The 17,020-nt window shown below is 40.8% G+C and overlaps 1 protein-coding gene across 4 annotated transcripts; it reads right to left on the bottom strand.

Annotated features, from left to right (window-relative positions):
• Positions 1-241: 241 nt before the first annotated feature.
• On the bottom strand, positions 242-13,575 carry LOC122786120 (trafficking kinesin-binding protein 1-like). 4 transcript variants are annotated; one of them, XM_044052161.1, is made up of 18 exons: positions 13,407-13,575; positions 12,611-12,805; positions 9,805-9,881; positions 8,824-8,940; positions 8,638-8,738; positions 8,145-8,241; positions 7,984-8,062; positions 7,740-7,870; positions 7,571-7,645; positions 7,317-7,454; positions 7,143-7,219; positions 5,913-6,164; positions 4,539-4,822; positions 3,334-3,452; positions 3,001-3,238; positions 2,507-2,612; positions 1,916-2,041; positions 242-1,219 (listed from the first exon to the last, which is right to left on the bottom strand). In XM_044052161.1, the coding sequence occupies exons 3-18, from the start codon at positions 9,853-9,855 to the stop codon at positions 625-627; spliced, it is 2,586 nt and encodes an 861-aa protein (XP_043908096.1). In that variant the 5' UTR covers positions 9,856-9,881; positions 12,611-12,805; positions 13,407-13,575; the 3' UTR covers positions 242-624. The 4 variants fall into 4 exon arrangements, with proteins under 4 accessions (XP_043908096.1, XP_043908097.1, XP_043908094.1 ...); XM_044052162.1 differs by having other exon boundaries at positions 4,539-4,819; XM_044052159.1 differs by lacking the exons at positions 12,611-12,805; positions 13,407-13,575 and adding an exon at positions 11,319-11,402.
• Between the last annotated feature and the right edge of the window lie 3,445 nt (positions 13,576-17,020).

Raw genomic sequence — 17,020 nt, 5'->3', positions numbered from 1 at the left:
CAATTTCATTTCATTAAATTAAAGTGCGTGCCCAGATTTTAAGATGCGGAACAGAGAATGTTAGCCTCATCGCTCTGATGGCTCAACCATCTCAGTCAATCATGCGACTAAAGTTGGAGGCTGGAAGTTTTCTTCATAATTTCTTGGAGAAAAATCTCCAAGACATTTCTAAAAATCTGAGCAAGTAAAATCACAATGATCTGCATGGCCGTGTGTCAGAAAATAGTCAAAGAAAAAACTCTTTTACGTTTATTGAAATGCCTTTAATGGAGTGGCACGGTCACGTTGAATCGTTTAAAACAAACACTTGTACTTGTAAGTGTTTCAGCATCAAGCCTCATGCCTTGGAGTTCTTTCTTTGACTTTGTTTCTTGATGTTTTCCACCTCTTATGAACCTCATGTGAGTCAAAAAACATTTTTTTGTTTGTTTGACTAACCCATTGAATTGCCTTGACTTTTATTTCAAGTATGAGCGTTATACAGTAAAGTTGATTGTGTCAGTGTGGAACCACAGTAGTGATGAGAAACTGCTCGTCTGTACCATGTTGTTATTGTTGTTGTTGTTGTTGTCAGTGTTTGGGCTCCAGGTGACTGCTCAACAGTCACTCCTGAGTCCTGCCCGGCTACTCCTGAGGACCTGGGGCTTTCATGGCCATGCTGGCACCCACCATGGCCGGATAACTCCGGTTTCTCCTGATTCCATCAGGCCCAAAGGGGGAACCTGACCTGCGGAGCCCACCCAGAGGCCCTAACATGGGGCTGGGACTCATTGCTCTGCCACCTGAGGCTCCGGCCACGCCCAGTCGCTTCACCTTGTCCAGCAGGTTGAGGTTGTGGACGGTCACACTCACGTCCGTTTGGCTTTCACAGTCCCGCCCTCTTTGCCTGCCCCTCATCCCCCCAGTCACCTCTTTAAGAATAGATCGTGCTGGTTTCGAGGCCAGGAAGTTGTCGTATGAGGGGCTCTTAAAGTCAAACCCTGCAGACGTATGAACAGACGAAGCTCCAGGTCCTGTGGGGGAGTTCGGAGGGGTGGAGGGTCGCAGAGGGTCAGGGTTTGGTGCTCGGTTAGGGGCGATGGAAGTGCTCAGTAGGACTCCCCCGCTGCTCTGACCGTGCTCGTGGCCCTGGCTCTGGTGATACATCGCTGCTGAGATCCCTCTCTCCTGGAGGAGGCGCACTAACCCCAGGGAGGTGCTGGTGGTTCGTGTTGCATCTCTGCAGAAACCATGGAAAATAAAGTTTAAAGAAAGTCATGAGTCCACCTGACCAAAAGGGAAATTCATTGTCATGGGGTCAGTTCCTGTGGAAATTTGGTATTAACCACATTTCTGTGATTCTCTGAGACTCTAGCTTCTAGCATTTTTTGTTCCTTTGATGCTTTTTCTAATAGTTTTTTCCCTCTTTTTCAGTTCCCTGGACTCAGAGCTCTGCCTGTAAGCCGGCCGGCCTCTGACCCCTCAGTTGTGTTTTTCCTTTGGCTTGATTTTGTTTGTCTTTTGTAAATAAATGACTCCTTTTCTTTATATTATATATATATACAGTATTCTTTATACTATATTATATTATGTTATGTTATGTTATGTTATGTTATATTATGTTATGTTATGTTATGTTATATTATATTATATTATATTATATTATATTATATTATATTATATTATACTATATTATATTATATTATATTATATTATATTATATTATATTATATTATATTATATTATATACAGTCTATGCAGCCAAACAACCACCCAGTCTGTTTTATTTGCTTAAAAAAATAATATAAGAAAATGCTAAAAGTGTTGATGACACCATAAGAAATAATGTGTTTCCACAGGAGCGGGAGGAAGACGTGTGTGTACACATGAGCTGACAGTGAAGTCATTTGCAGGTTTACTGTATCTGGAGCCTTGCCTGAGGTTCGTTGAGGATTCTGACGGCCTGAGGCTGAGCCTCCGCGGCGTACAGGGCGTCACAGCAGGAGTCCCCAACAGACTGCTGGTCATCACGCAAGAGGACGACGCTGGGACTGGGTTCAGACTGAAAATAAAGCAAACACGAGGACAGAATAGGACGGTGCTTCTTATTTCTCCCAACTTAAATGGCACCATTGTCCATTTAACAGCTCCAGACTGTGTCTTTAAAACCACGAGCACCAGTATGAATAATTTAGCTTGGACATGGTCACAATGTCATTTAGCACACTCTCGGCTTCTCTGAGTGCCATTTTAACTCCACAGCATCACTGCATTAACATGCATTATTTGTTTAAAGCACTTTTAGGTTTGTATGTTCACATTTTAGTGCTATTACAGAACACAGAGTGTAATAAAACAAGCTGTTTTATTTCCTTTTAAAAGCCTGCGTTCTTCTTTAAATGTGCAAAGACACGACTTTGTAAACAAACCAAGAGTTTGGTTTAAATAAAGACTGATTTTGAGAAACTTGTGAAACAAAAGTGGATGATTATGATAAAAAAAAGAGGAAAAACTTTGAGCAACTCACCTTGGTGTGACACGCGTCAGCTCATCAGTCGGGTGAAGGATCCGACAGGTGGTGAAGGTGTAGGTGGAGCTGGTGTGAGCCATACATTTACCTGGGTAGTACGCAGCTGAAAGACGCGCAAAAAAAAACACACACACACAGACACACACACTTTGTCATTAACCATCATCACAGTGCAGTGTTTAAAGCAGCGTGTACAGCAGGACACATTTTAAAAAGTACATCAAAAAATGCATTAAAATGTAATAAAATAACTTATTTTGGTCGTACCTGTCCTTCATACACCTCAAACGTATTAGCTGTAATTATTTAAAATAAACAAATAAACACAACTCGTAACGTAGCACTGTAACTACCTTTAATTGCACTCCTGCCTCCACCATCTTTATGTTTAGTATTTCTATTCTTTGAATGAAGGGCCACATGTGGCCCACGGGCCGCCATTTGAATCTGCTGGATGTACAGTACAGTATAAATGTGTTGTACGTCCTCACCCAGAGCGTCAGTGTTGCTGAGGTGTGGTGACGGAGATGGAGACGAGGGAGAAAGTGCAGCGAGGCGGTGCGGAGGCTGACCGACGTTGGCGTCCACGGTGCCAGATGTGGAGGAGGAGGAGGAGGAGGAGGAGGACGGGAGGTGCACGGCAGGAGAGGCAGAAGCAGAGGATGTAGGAAGATTCTGGAAGTACTGCTCACCTGGTTCATCCTCTTCAAAGCCGCCCCACGGGTAAACCTGCACAGCAGCGGCACCGAGGGAGATCATTGTTTGAACTCAACTCAACTGATAAACGTTAATATGTAAAGTTAAACACACACAGAGACACAGACCTGCTCCAGCTCCAGCTCCAGAGGTCTGTAACCCTTTGGCACGACTCCAGGCCTGGCATCCAGAATGACACCGAGGTGAGGCTGAGCTAACTGCTGCCAGTGGTGCAGGGTGGCCGAGCCTGGAGGAGAAAAACATCAAAACATGTGAAATGTGAAAACACATTCGGGTTTTTTTTCACTTTCTACAGATGTTCAGTGATGTGGTGATGTGTTCTTCTTCTAAAAAAGAAGTTCTTTGCCTCATAAGTGGTGTCTTCTGTTTTTAGTTGAAGACGACATCATATGTGAAAGAAAAACTACTGATACAATTCATGTGTTTTGAAATGGAATAACAATCTTTTTTCAAAAATAATGTTTAATGAATATCGACCAAAACGAATGGTTAATATAAAACTCACTGATGATGAACAAAGACAGCAGGAGAACAGAGAGAAAAAAATGAAAGGAAATGGAGCATTTAGAATGAGAAATAGATTTTTATTAGTCAGAGTTTGAAACAGATGAACAGACACAGAATGAAACAGCATACAAAAAAGAAGGAAGTCATAAATGAGAAAATAAATAATTATCAGAGAGAGATAATGCACAACAATGAACAGTGGTAACAATAGATGATCTATCTAGTAACTAAAAAAGATGTTTTGTTTTTAAATGCAGTATGAATCATCACCAGCAGGGGGCAGCACAGACCAACATCAGCCACTAATGCTGAACAACAACAATAAATGACACAAAACTGCTCTTTCAAGTCACATATGTGTCACACTGTAATCCGAAATGTCACGTCAGGCGTTCTCTAGAGTTAATCCAGAGTTAAACGTGTAATTAAACCTATTGCATGTTTAATACTCTGTATGTACGCTCTTATTTGAGTCTCGATTGAGATGTTTAGAGCCACCCTCTGGGCTGTGTGTCTTTGTAATAACTGTGTGGAGATCCGAAGCTGCCCGACTTTTCATGGTGCATCAAAGACCAGAAAGAGTTGAAGAGCATGAGTGACAGCGGGCGCTCTCTCCTCTCTCTGGCTCCCTTCATCTTCTTACTCCCCGCTCGGTCCCTGGCCCACCTCTTCCCTCTCTCCCTCTCTATCCCAGCTCCCGTCTTCCTCGCCCACCCCCATCCTTTCTCTCTCATCCCCTCCAGTGTCCTGCTCTCTCTGGGGCATTCACCCTCCCACTTCCTCCCACGCTCCCCCTCGCCCTCACCTTCGAGCGGTTTGACGATCTGGAGTTTGTCGGGGAGGTAGGGTCCCCGCGAGGCCCACATGTGGAGGTTCCCCAGGGACATGATGCTCTCTGAGGGGGTCAACAGTGCACTCTCCTGGTTCAGAGTGTCGTGCAGTGCTCCGTGACCTCCTCTCCGTCTCTCCCTCTCCTCTTCAAAGAAGCGCCTCTCGCTCAGGTTGTTTTGTCGCCGCAGAGACAGGCGGCGCAGGGCCAGCCTCAGGTCCTCGGCACCGTTTGCCTTTTTCTCTCGGCCCTCTGTGCTGCTGACGAAACAGAAACCAAGGTCACTCATATCTGTCACACAATGATGTTAGTTCAGTCAGGGAAACGACTCTTGTGACATCATCTGTCTTAATCTGTCTGTCCAATAGCGCCACAACATTAATAATCTATGTTAACCTATCGGCCCTCTACCATCTTTTGGCTGTAAAAAAAAAACTGGTGAAAAACAGAGAAAGCAACATGTTTTAAAGTTCTCATATTTCAACAACGGTTGATGATACAGATTGAATTTTTGGTTTGTGACCGTCAGGAGGCTTTAAGGAGCACCCACATTTAAATTTGTGAAAAACAGGTGTAAATTGACAGAGAAATTACCATTTAAAAAACAAAACAAAATAAAAACTTTCAGTTTTTACAATTTCAACAATTGGAAAATCTGAAAATGTCCAAAAAAGTACAAAACTTAAACTGCGATTGCCGAGTGTTGAAACCGTCATAGGTATCAACACTTTGATTTAGGTGAGAAAAGTCTCACGTCTTGTGTTCCCGTTTAAAGTTCCAACCACGTCTCTACGTTAATGTATGACGACACTGTGAGGCTCCAAAAAGGGTTTGGGTTAAAAACAAGTTTTTTGCAATTTTTGTCGCCATGGTTACTCGAAACGCTTAGAAAAATCATAGCACACCGTTGTCAATCAAACCGCACGTTTTGATATTTGATATTTCTCAACCTTGTGGGACGAGTTTCGCACCAAATTTTATGACGGATCTGAACCAGCGACCTTTCAGTTACGAACGAAATTCCTTTCCTCTTGGCCATGCTGTATAACAACAACAAGAAGTAACATTAGCAATTGAATGGCCACCAGGGGGCGATACCACTGTTTGCAAAAAGAACTAGGTTTGAATGATTCAATGGGAAAATGAGTTTACTTCTCAGTTTCAGCTCTTCTAAAATAAACTATGTTCCCATTGAGAGCAAAACAGATGATAATCATGGCACATGATTGACAGCTGGTATTGTCCAGTACGTGCAGTTGCAGGTGATGCAAATCTCAAGGCCTCAAACCGGGAGTTTGTTTAGCAAGGACAAGAGGTCCATTGTTATCCAAAGTCTATGCTGCTCCTCACCTGTCCTGATTAGCTGCCGTCTCCATCAGGATGCTCTGCGTACGGTTGTCAAGGGCGATGCAGTCTGCGCCGAAGTCACCGCCAAACACGCTGTGTGAGTGTGGCGTGGAGAGGCCGCTGGACTGAGGGGACGTGTGAGCGGACAGAGACTGGTTGGAGCCCGGGATGTTGGAGCCGGTCGGCGTCAGTGAGCGCTGACGGACTGTCTGGTTGACGTTCTTCACCGTTTCAAACACACGCTTACGGTGGGTCCTGTGAACAATCGAAGGAATATACACATGTAAATGGGGGTCATCAATGTATCGATATTTTGACTTTTGCTTTTCAATGTTAAAAATGAATTAATTCAAAAATCCACATAAAAGTTTTGTAACTGAATGAAGGATCTCCCCTTCTTCTCTCCCCCCCACACACACACATACACTATACTGTTACAACTACCATTACATCTGCCTTTTTTGCACTATTTGCATTGTTATTTGAACTGTTGTTATTTATATGTTTAAAGTTTAGTATTTTAGTTTTAGTATTAGGAAATGTCTGTCCATCAGTTGTGTCTGTGCACTTTAACTGTTTTCACCGCGGGCGAATGAGGAACTTCCTCTTGATTCTTTGTATGTCTGGCACATGTGAAGAATTGACAATAAAGCCGACGCCGACTTTGACTTTGAGGATTGATCTGAAACAGAATGAGTGTAAAATTCTTGGTAAGATTTAGTTAATTATGCACTTGGTGCATTTACAATTTAAGGATTATAACTTCAATCTCAATATTCATTGATTCAAAAAAATATATCACAATTTCTCTTTTATGTTATGACAAATACTCCATATTACAAAAACTAACACTAAAGCTAATAAAAAAGCAAACTAAGCATTTACAAAAAAATAAAAACTAACTCATTTTAAAGGTGTTGTTTTTGTACTTTCTACAGTATTTTATTGTTTTATTGTTTGTTCTTAGGTATATTAGGTCTCACGTTTTTTATCTTTTGTTTGTTTTATTTATCTCTGATGTACAGCACTTTGTTGCAGCTTTTTAAAGTGCTTTATAAATAAAGTTGGATTGGATTGGAAAAACAAAAACTCAAAAACGAAATAAAAAATCCAAACCTATTATAACGTTGATTTTTTTCCACTGTATTTTAACGTCGTGATAATGTTGTTACTTACTGCTCTGAAACTATACTCTAATAATATAATATATAATATGAAATAGTTGATCCGTACTTCTGTTCCTCACACTCTGGGTCGTCCAGGGTCATCTCCTTCCTCATGGTTCCCTCAATCTCAGCTGCCAGAGAATCCTGCAACACAGAAAACGCGTGAAGGCATGAATGCAAGACGGATATTTAAATCACACACACACACACACACACACACACACACACACTTCCTCCTCACCATCGGGTACAGTCCCAGCGGGTGGTAGCGTCGAGGTGTTCCTGCCGGGTAGTTTCTGTTCCTCAGGTTCTTCAGCTCCTCCTGAGCTTCGTGTAACATCTCAATGCACTCTGAGTACTTCTCCTCCAACTCCTGCAGCTGTTGAATTACAGATTCTTTCAGAATTAACCACAACCACTGAGACAAAAAAAAGAGTTTACGGTGAATAATTAAGAAGACAAAAGCTGGAGAAGAAGAGGATACATGAACGCTACCTCTGCTGTGAGCTGTCTTTGGGCGTCTTTAGCTGCCACCAGGTGTTGATTGAGCTCCTCGTTCTCCACTGCATACTAAAAAACATACAAAACACACAGGTTTGAATGGGTAAAACTAACAGTGAATAATATTAGTTGCATTATTTAGTGTCTGTGCGCGTGTTCTCACTGATTTTGCTTTCTTTTGCAGGTCCACGATCTGAGAGAGGAGGTGCGTGATCTCCTCTTGCTGCCGCGAGGCATCCTCGGTCTTACGGGCCAGTTCTTCTGCGATGGCGGATATTTGGAGACTGGACAACCCTGAGAGGACACAGTGAGGGAGGGAGGGAGGGAGGGAGGGAGAGTACAGTTCAACCAGTAAAGGAGAAATAAATAAAACATCAAGAACAAAGCAAGAATGAAACAAAACTCACTGAGTTCTTTGACACAGTCGTTGACAAGCTGCTGCTCCTTCTCCTCATATATTTCAGTCTCTGACTTCAGATGGTGAGCCTACACACACAGACATGCACAAATAAAAAAGTGTCTTACTGTATTTCATACTTGTAACATGTGCTGCTGTTTAAAAACAAACCTCTGAGCGCAGTGACAGGTTCTCTTCCTCCAGCTCTTTGAGTTTCTTCTGGAGTGTGTCGCCTCCTGATGCAGTTGCCAATTTACTCCTTTTACCGCTTTAAACAGAGGAAAAACAGTGAGTTTATATGAACTTTCTTTACAGGCAGAGTGAAGGATATTAATTAAGAAAGGAAAGTATGGAAGTAAATCTGTGCCATCTGAGATTGAATTTGAATTTCTAACATTGAAATTGTTTTGCATCACTGTAAACTCTTGATATCTCAAAAAAAATTATGTCTCAAAAAAATTTGACATCTCAAAAAAATTTGATGTCTCAAAAGATTTGATGTCTCAAAAAAATTTATGTCTCAAAAACTTCCAAAACCCAGTGCTTCAAACTTGATGGCTTTTAAAATTCAAAGTTCGAGTTCAATGCAAAAAATCAGTGTTCAATTCAAATTCAAATTGAAACTAAATGGCACAGATTTACTTCCATAGGAAAGGACGCTCACGTTGGGGAGCTGCCGGACTCGTCCTCACTCTCCTCGGCTGCTTGGGTGTAAAACTGCAGCAGCTCGTCCTTCAGGTTCAGCTCATGATGCAGCTGTGCCACCTGGAAAATGGTCATAACTCATTTTAGAATGTGTAGTTATGAGGAAAATATACACACACACCAGACCACACCAGTGGGTGCAGACCTCCTCTGTGATTTGTCCCACTTGTATCTCCAGATAGTCATTCTGCTCAGTCAGTATTTGGTTCTTCTTGAGAAGAGACTGACCGATCCGCGCCGCCAACTCCAGATCCCTCTCTTTCTATTGGTCACAACGACAAGAGGAGAAAAAAAAAGAAAAATGATCAAGGACAAATAGTTTAAACCCAGTCTGATTTATTACCTTTGGTTACAACAACTTTCAAACAATTAATAAGCTCCTTTAATACCATGTTTTAAATGTGTGGGACATAATCAATAAAGTGATCAAATATCTTAATATGAGACATTGTCCATCAAGTGTTAAACAGGTGTTCCACAAGGCTCTGATCTAGGTCCTCTACTACTGTATACAGTCAATAACATAATAATGATCGAGTGTGATGTCAGCTGCCAAACTGACAACTACAACAATCAATAACCTACGTTTCTCTCATCAGAGGGGAAATGATTACATTTTCAGTTTACAGTTTGAACTTAAAGAAACATCCATAACTGTGATTTATTGACATGCACTGGACAAAAACGGTACTTTTGTGTCTTGTTTTTGTCAAAACTATTGTTTGTAACATTTTTCTTGAATAAAAAAATAAATAAAATTCTATTCTATTCTAAAGATCCTCTAAAATAACATGTACTGAGCAATCACACATTCATACAATGCATTTACGTGGTCAGTTTTATCTGCAACAGCCTCAATGCACCAGCCTGATGTTGTCTGATGATGTTAGACTCACTGACTCAATAATTTGAGAAGTTTTTACATGATATTATATGTTACTTCAGAGTAATAATATCTATTCTTTCTTCGTTCGTAGACGCAAATGACACAAACACACACAAACGAATCGCTGGGAACTGTCCGTTACATAATCAAATAAAGTGCCTGCACAAAATCCCGTCTGCTGCAGTCGTGTTTGAAAAAAAAAAGAGTTTACAAATCTGTGGTTCAAACAGAGCATCTCACCTCCTCCAAAAGACGTGTGACGGCGTCAATGTCATTGTACGTCTTCGTCATCTGGCCTACTCTGTCTGCACATAGCACTGTGGACATAAGGAAGACACAGAGACACAGAGAGGTCAGAAAGTAATCCAGAGGTTTCTGTGCCTTTGATGCATCTGCTTCTGCTGTGTGATGCCAGAACACAAACACACTCACACAGGCAGCCTCATTACATAACACACACACACACACACACACGCAGAGTTTAAAAAAAGTCCTCCTCTCAGAGGTGACGGACAGACTATGTTTCGACGCCACACTTCCATCACTGCTCACGCATTATTGGTGTGTGTGAAAGAGCAGGTCACAGTGAAAGGGGAAGAGGTGGTTTTCCATGGCCGTATTTTGCCCTGAGGCGACGGCTGTTTCTGATTCAGAGGCCTCGTCGATAACATGCTGCACAAAGTCAGTGCATGTGTAAACCCCCTGTGATCCTGTTAGTGTTACACACAGCACAGACAGAACAATAATTGTGTTGTTTTCACAATAGAGAGTTTAAGTTAACAGGAGTACAACAGAGTGCATTTATGTGTGTGTTCTTGTGTTTGTGGCTTTTTATGAGGACCAAAAAAACTTATAAACCATACAGAGTGAGGACATTCTGGCTGGTCCAAACTTCTTTAAATGGCTTTTTTGGGGTTAAGACCTGGTGTTAGGGTTTTGGTTAGAATTTGGTTTGATTTGGGTTTTGGTTTGTGGTTTTGATTTGGCTTAGAATTGTGTTTTGAGTTTGGTTAGAATTTGGTTAGATTTGGGTTTTGGTTTGGGGTTTTGATTTGGGTTAGAATTGTGTTTTGATTTGGGTAGGAATTGAGTTTTGATTTGGGTTAGAATTGGGTTTTGATTTGGGTTAGAATTGAGTTTTTATTTGGGTTAGAATTGAGTTTTAATTTGGGTAAGAATTGAGTTTTGATTTGGGTTAGAATTGGGTTTTGATTTGGGTTAGAACTGGGTTTTGGTTTGGGTTAGAATTGAGCTTTGATTTGGGTTAGAATTGGGTTTTAATTTGGGTAAGAATTGGGTTTTGGTCAGTTTGGGTTAGAACTGGGTTTCCATCCAATTGTGGAAAACAATTGGAAACAAACCAAATGCACCTTTTCTAAAGGTTCAAGATTCAAGCACATTTAACGTCAACCTTCAAGCTTTTTCAGCACCATACAACTGTGAATAATTCTATATTTATTCAAATACATCAACCAAACATGTGTTTCATCATAGAGGAAATGAAATATAGTTATATATTATGACTCAACATAAAGTTGGGTGTCTGTAAGTAAAACTATTCAGTCAAATGACAACTTTATACACAATTCAAGCACTTTTCAAAACCTGGGGAAGAACAACATTAAAAATGTGAGCGTTCTCAAGGATTTTCAAGCACCTGTACATAAACCCTGACAACGCTCATGTACAAACAGCAGCTCGTACATGATCAACAACCAAACCTTTCAAATATTAGTCTTTCATGCACACGTTACCTTTCCTTTCCTCCTGACAGTACCAGTCATGCAGCTCACACTCCTCCATCCTGCTCTCACAGTACATCAGTACATCAGTACATCAGTACATCAGTACATCTCTTCCCTTGGCCTCACACGCGGATGTTAAAGTGATGCAAATACTGACGCAACCACTTTAAACCTCTTCCACTCACCTTCGCTGTTTCAGGCCCCAGAGACTGAATTATCCTCCACCCACACAAACGCCTCAGTGAGCGAGTGCGAGGGAGCGAATGCACAGCACATGGAAAATCTGAGCTTCAGGATCTGATGTTTTTATTATGATTGGACATAAGAAAGTTGTAAGATGGAAGACAGACTTCACACATCTGTCTCCTCTCTTTTATTCCCTCAGTTTGTCTGTTATCGACTCGACACTGAGCAAGGACACTGTGCATGTATCTGCCTGCAGCAGCTGTAACCATGGTGACCATGCAGCAGTCGTAGTGAGGACACTCATAGACATAACAACCTTAACCATCATAACTAAGTGCCTAACATTAACCCTTACCCTGAAAAAGCCCTTTAAATGGGTGACAGAACATAAGGACCGGCCATTTTGGGCCAACTTTCCCTAAATGTCCTCATTCCCTTTGGTTTATACATTTTTTTGGTCGTCACAAAGGTACCCATACGAGAACACATTAACCTTTAACCTTACCCTAACCTAACCCTAAGACCAAATCTTAACCCTGAAAAGGTCTTTTAAGGGGTGACAGAATGTGAGGACCAGCCAAAATGTCCTCACACACATATATTTGCACAGCAGTCGCAGTGAGGACACTTCACAGAAGTAATAGCCCCTAACCTTAACAATAACCATCACAACTAAGTGATTTAACCTAATTATAACCCCGAAAACCAAGACTTAACCCAGAAAGGCCATTTTAATGGGGACCGGCCAATATTTATCTCCTCACTTTTCATCAAAATGTCCTCATTCCCTGTGGTTTTTCAGTGTTTCAAAGGTAGCCATACCAGAACACACACACATCATGTTTTTGCAGCATTTGTAGTGAGCACACTCATCGACATAATGCACTCGCTAGCTCCTTACCTTAACCTTAACCATCACGGCTAAATACCTAACATTAACCCTTAAATCTAAACTAAACTAAACTCACCAGAAACAGTCAAAATGTCTTGAATGAATTTCTTGTCTCCTGTTTGGAGAGGAGATGGAGACAGTGACATCTGGTGGATTTCTTTAGTATAACACACCTCTTATATACACGATGTGTGTGTAATGATGATGTCACTGCCAAACTCACAGAAGTATTTGAGAGTCTCTTCGATCTGCTCCGTGGTCAGGTCGAGCCTGGCGTCCGGTGCCACGAGCGGCGTGTGCAGCCAGTCATCGTGGTCGTAGCCGTAGACCGTGTCGGCGCGCAGACGGTAAACCGGCAGCTGCTCCTCCAGAAGACTGATGATCTCAAACTCTGGCAGGTCGGTGCTGTTGCACACATCTGACCATGGAGGAGAGGACAGAGATTAACATGTGATGTTTTATGTACTTAAAAAGAAGATATTTTTAGATGGAAAGTACAAAAAGGTAAAATGTTGGTATTTTTTGTTACCATAAGTATTTAATCATAACAAAAACAAGAGTTTTTATACATGTTAACCCCTCAAAAATGATTGCGATGACACAGAATAATAATAATGATAATAATGTGACGATAACAATAGGTTCCTTGCACAAATTAGTGCCAGGAGCCGTTTCTGCCTCTAGCATTCATGCTCGGGCCCTAATGAATGTATTTCTTCTAAACCAGGGGTCAAACTCATTTTGATCTCAAGTGGGCCAGGCCAGTAAAATAATGGCATAATAACCTATAAACAAGATTTTAATGAAGTATCTTTTTATAAACAAAGAAAAATAAGTGAAACTTCAACAATACTTTTGAGTCAAGTCACAAATGTATTACAAATACTGCGGCTAACATCGGACAATGTTCTGCACTCCTTCCTATAAATATGTTAATCTTCTATATTTGGCCTTATTAATTAATCATTTTAAAGTATCAGTAACTCCACTATAAGAACCACAATCACACACACACAGACCTGTGATTGTCTCGGCGTCCCTGCAGTCAGGCGCCGCCGGCTGTGGGTCAGTCTGGCTGGACTCTCCCACACTCACATACTGCTCCTCGATGGTGGTGGTGGGGGTGGACTCAGGGTCCGGGTCCGGGTCCGGGTCCAGGTCTGGGGGCAGCGAGGGGCCTGGGGAGGCCAGCGTGGCTCAACTCTCACTTCTGGAGAGAAACGGGGGCCATGGGCGCCTGGATAGAGACACCTGCTGAGGAGGCAGGAGACAAGGGGAGTTAAGGAGGGAACCAGAACTCAACATACGGATGTGACACACACACACACACACACACACACACACACACACACATATTTGTCATCTCTCAGGATTCTAAAAAGTAAGAGCTACATTACTGTAGATCTTCACCACGTCACGCTGTACGTAGAGTATGATAGATTTTTAGATAGATATAAAAATATGTCTCGACAGCTCTGGCATATTAACTCCTCAGTGTTGTCTTTGAACCAGAAATGTCATCTCGATACAAAACATGAAGAAAAGCTCTACTGGTTTATTTAAAGATGAGGAAATGAAGTCGAAGAGAAAGAAGAGCAGACTCTTGTGACTGCTGTGAGGCTGCAGTTACCACTGGATAAAGAAAGAGGGAGACAGAGAGGAGAGCAGCTCTGTGTTTGTGAACAGTTTGTCATTAAACTGTGACCAAAATGGTATATATATATATATACATATGTGTATATATATATATCTATATACCATAAATAAAATCAGCAGAAGCATTTTAGCTGAGTCATGTTTGACCTGTTTATTTCTTCTTTATTTGTCACACAGTCAGGGAGAATTATGTCTCATGTCTATGACTCAGCACAAATGTGTTGTTAACAGCTCATAAATGTTCATAAATGCTCTAAAAATGACTAAAAGTGGTATGGTCCCGTCCCTAATTGAAAGTTAATGTGTTAATCATGTAATCTGACATTCGCTGTGTGGTTCCCAACTCTATCTTTTCCACCTTCACAGTCTCTCAGCCTCACGTTGAACCCAGAGTCCGCACAAATCGATGCATCACTCTTTCTCTCGCTCTCATTCTCTTTCCCTGCAGAGTCTTTAAGTTAAAAATGCTGCTGCTGCTGACTCTGCAGAGAGACAGCTGCCAGCAAGCTGCTTAAATCCCAGTCTGCCCTCTGCAGACAGCACTTTTCATCTGACGGGATGTGAATAAAGAAGCAGACGAGTGTTAAGAGCCACTCTGGAAAAACAGCGATACATAACGAGGCGGTCTAACTTAATGGATCCGAGCGAGGGGAAATTATTTCTCCTTCATTCCAATCGTGGAGGAGGTCGTGTGGTTCAAAGAACTGTTAGCGTCTGCAGCAAGAAGACCCGGGTTCATGACCCGGTCAGAACAAGGGCCTTGTAGGAGCCAGGTCTCATTTTTATTTGTGAGTTTTCCCCCCAACCACTAGGGGAGGTATTTCATTTCTTATATTCTTATATTGAAATATTTCACAAAAATTGGTTAATAATGTGATGTGAAGAGACAATGCTGCAGGAGCGCTGTACAAAGTTACAGCAAATACACACCAAACCTTCACATTAATTAATAGCATTTAACTCGTTAAAAAAACAGCACCCAGACTTTTATTTTGAAAGAAAGGACATGAATCAGTGAGGTAACATGTCACATTTTGTATGTTTTTTTTTTTTTTACAGCATTTCTACTTTTAAAAAAACGCGTGTTGAATGTAAATATAGGTATTATTTCTTTAAAACCTGTGTTTTTGTGGCCCCTTCGCTTGCTGCATTAATGTCAGTGTGGCCCCACCCCTGATTTAGAGTGTCTAATTTGCCTAATCTCCATATTGCATGTTTTTGGACTGTGGAAGGAAGCACGGAGAACACAGAGTAAACCCACGCACACACAGGGAGGAACATGCAAACTCCATGCAGAAAGACCCTTGTTCTGACCAGGTCTAGAACCCGGGTCCTCTTACTGTAAGACAAGTGTGCTAACCTGCAAAACCACATTCCCCCGACCGTGATTAGTTTGAATCTGCTGAATTCAAACTGAACGTCTCAGTGCTCACAGTGACCTTGCAGCACCTTGTTTTCATTATGCAGAGATCTGTGTCTCACTGCCGACGCTCAGTCCCCAGGAAACAAACCACAGATCAGGATCATGAAGTGCACCTGTGTGTGTGTGTGTGTGTGTGTGTGTGTGCGTGCGTGTTATGCTAGAAACAGAATAGAAATCAAGGCAGAACAAAGTCGTGTATTCATGTACAGTATATTCATAAGTGTTTGTCTGCATGAATGTTTTTTTTCTCTCATGTGTTGATGGATGAGTGAATCTGACAAACACATGCATGACAGCACACACACACACACACACACACACACACACTGATGATTTGTGTGTAGCAGCAACAACAACCTCTCCTCATGTTTGTGAATGCAGCAACTTTAACACTGAACTCACTCTCTGTTGTTGTTGTTGTTGTTGTTGTTGTTACTAAATGCACTGAGAAGCTGTTGAGAACAATTTATGTTCCATTTATGTTAGAATGCATGTTTATTAAGCACAACTTTGAATAAATATCTAATTGTGATTATTTTTGACTGGAATTGCGATTGTTGTCATTTTTTTACATAGATATTCTCATTTTGATTAGAAAAACATTTTTAAAATGATGATTTTTGTGATATTTGTGCAGATCTGTGACAAACAAAGATGTTTTTCTTCAGTCTGTAGAATATGGTGTGAATAGATCAGGTTAATAAACAATATTAATATATAGGTTGTTATACAATATTTAATCTGAAATGGTCATTTGACAACACATTTTGTCATTTTTAGAATTATTGCAGTGATTTTATTCACAATTCGATGAATTGTTCAGTCTTAATGTGGATCTAACTTGGAAACAGAACTCAAAACAGTTTCTCTTTAGTGTTTTTTTTTCACGATTTAATCAATTCAAGTCCATCTTTTTATCAACCTTAAATATTGTGTTGTCTTCTTTCATTGTACTGGTTTGTTATTTTTGTTTTTATTGTTGCCCTTTTCGACCGAGCCAAATTTCTCCCAAGGGAGACGAATAAAATGTTATAATAGTTATTATAACATTTCAGAGAAAATTGCCCCATCACAACTTTTTTAAAGCTCCTTCATTAAGTTACTGTTGATACGAGGCCTGATCATCACAATATGGGAAAATCATCCTTTGATATTGATAAATATATCCTAAACAAATCAAATGTTCCGCAAAGACACGTAGATATAACTTATTAACTCTAATCTCCACATTTAAATTTTTTTCTCAGAACTAATGAAAAAGTTTGAGTTGTTTGTGCTTCTCAAAGGAGATACAACATTTCACATAACACCTGGTTTCTGGTGGAAATGAACGTGTGCTGGAAACAACGTAATTGCCTATAAATGTGGTCAAATTCTGCTGTAACACAAATAATTAGGCTTAAAATTAAAAGTGTTACTAAATTACTTCTTTTTAAAAAAAATATACATATATATAATTTTGTCGATTCCATGTAATTTCTTTTTAAATCAATATATCTAATACATAAGTTATTTCACGATGACGATCCTCATTACAACAGCCTTTACCACCAG

Source organism: Solea senegalensis, linkage group LG20 (assembly GCF_019176455.1).
Source record: "Solea senegalensis isolate Sse05_10M linkage group LG20, IFAPA_SoseM_1, whole genome shotgun sequence".
In the NCBI taxonomy this organism is placed as follows: domain Eukaryota; kingdom Metazoa; phylum Chordata; class Actinopteri; order Pleuronectiformes; family Soleidae; genus Solea; species Solea senegalensis.
Note: the sequence above shows the minus strand (reverse complement) of the source record. Positions and strands in the feature narration are given on the sequence as shown.

What these genes read in the sequence shown, in the direction of transcription:
- LOC122786120 (XM_044052159.1), bottom strand. Translation starts at nt 11,385, where the DNA reads ATGTACTGTGAGAGCAGGATGGAGGAGTGTGAGCTGCATGACTGGTAC. An exon ending in TCACACGTCTTTTGGAGGAG is followed by an intron (nt 8,941 to 9,804) that starts GTGAGATGCTCT and finishes TGTGACCAATAG; the next exon opens with AAAGAGAGGGATCTGGAGTT. An exon ending in AAAGACAGCTCACAGCAGAG is followed by an intron (nt 7,455 to 7,570) that starts GTAGCGTTCATG and finishes GTAATTCAACAG; the next exon opens with CTGCAGGAGTTGGAGGAGAA.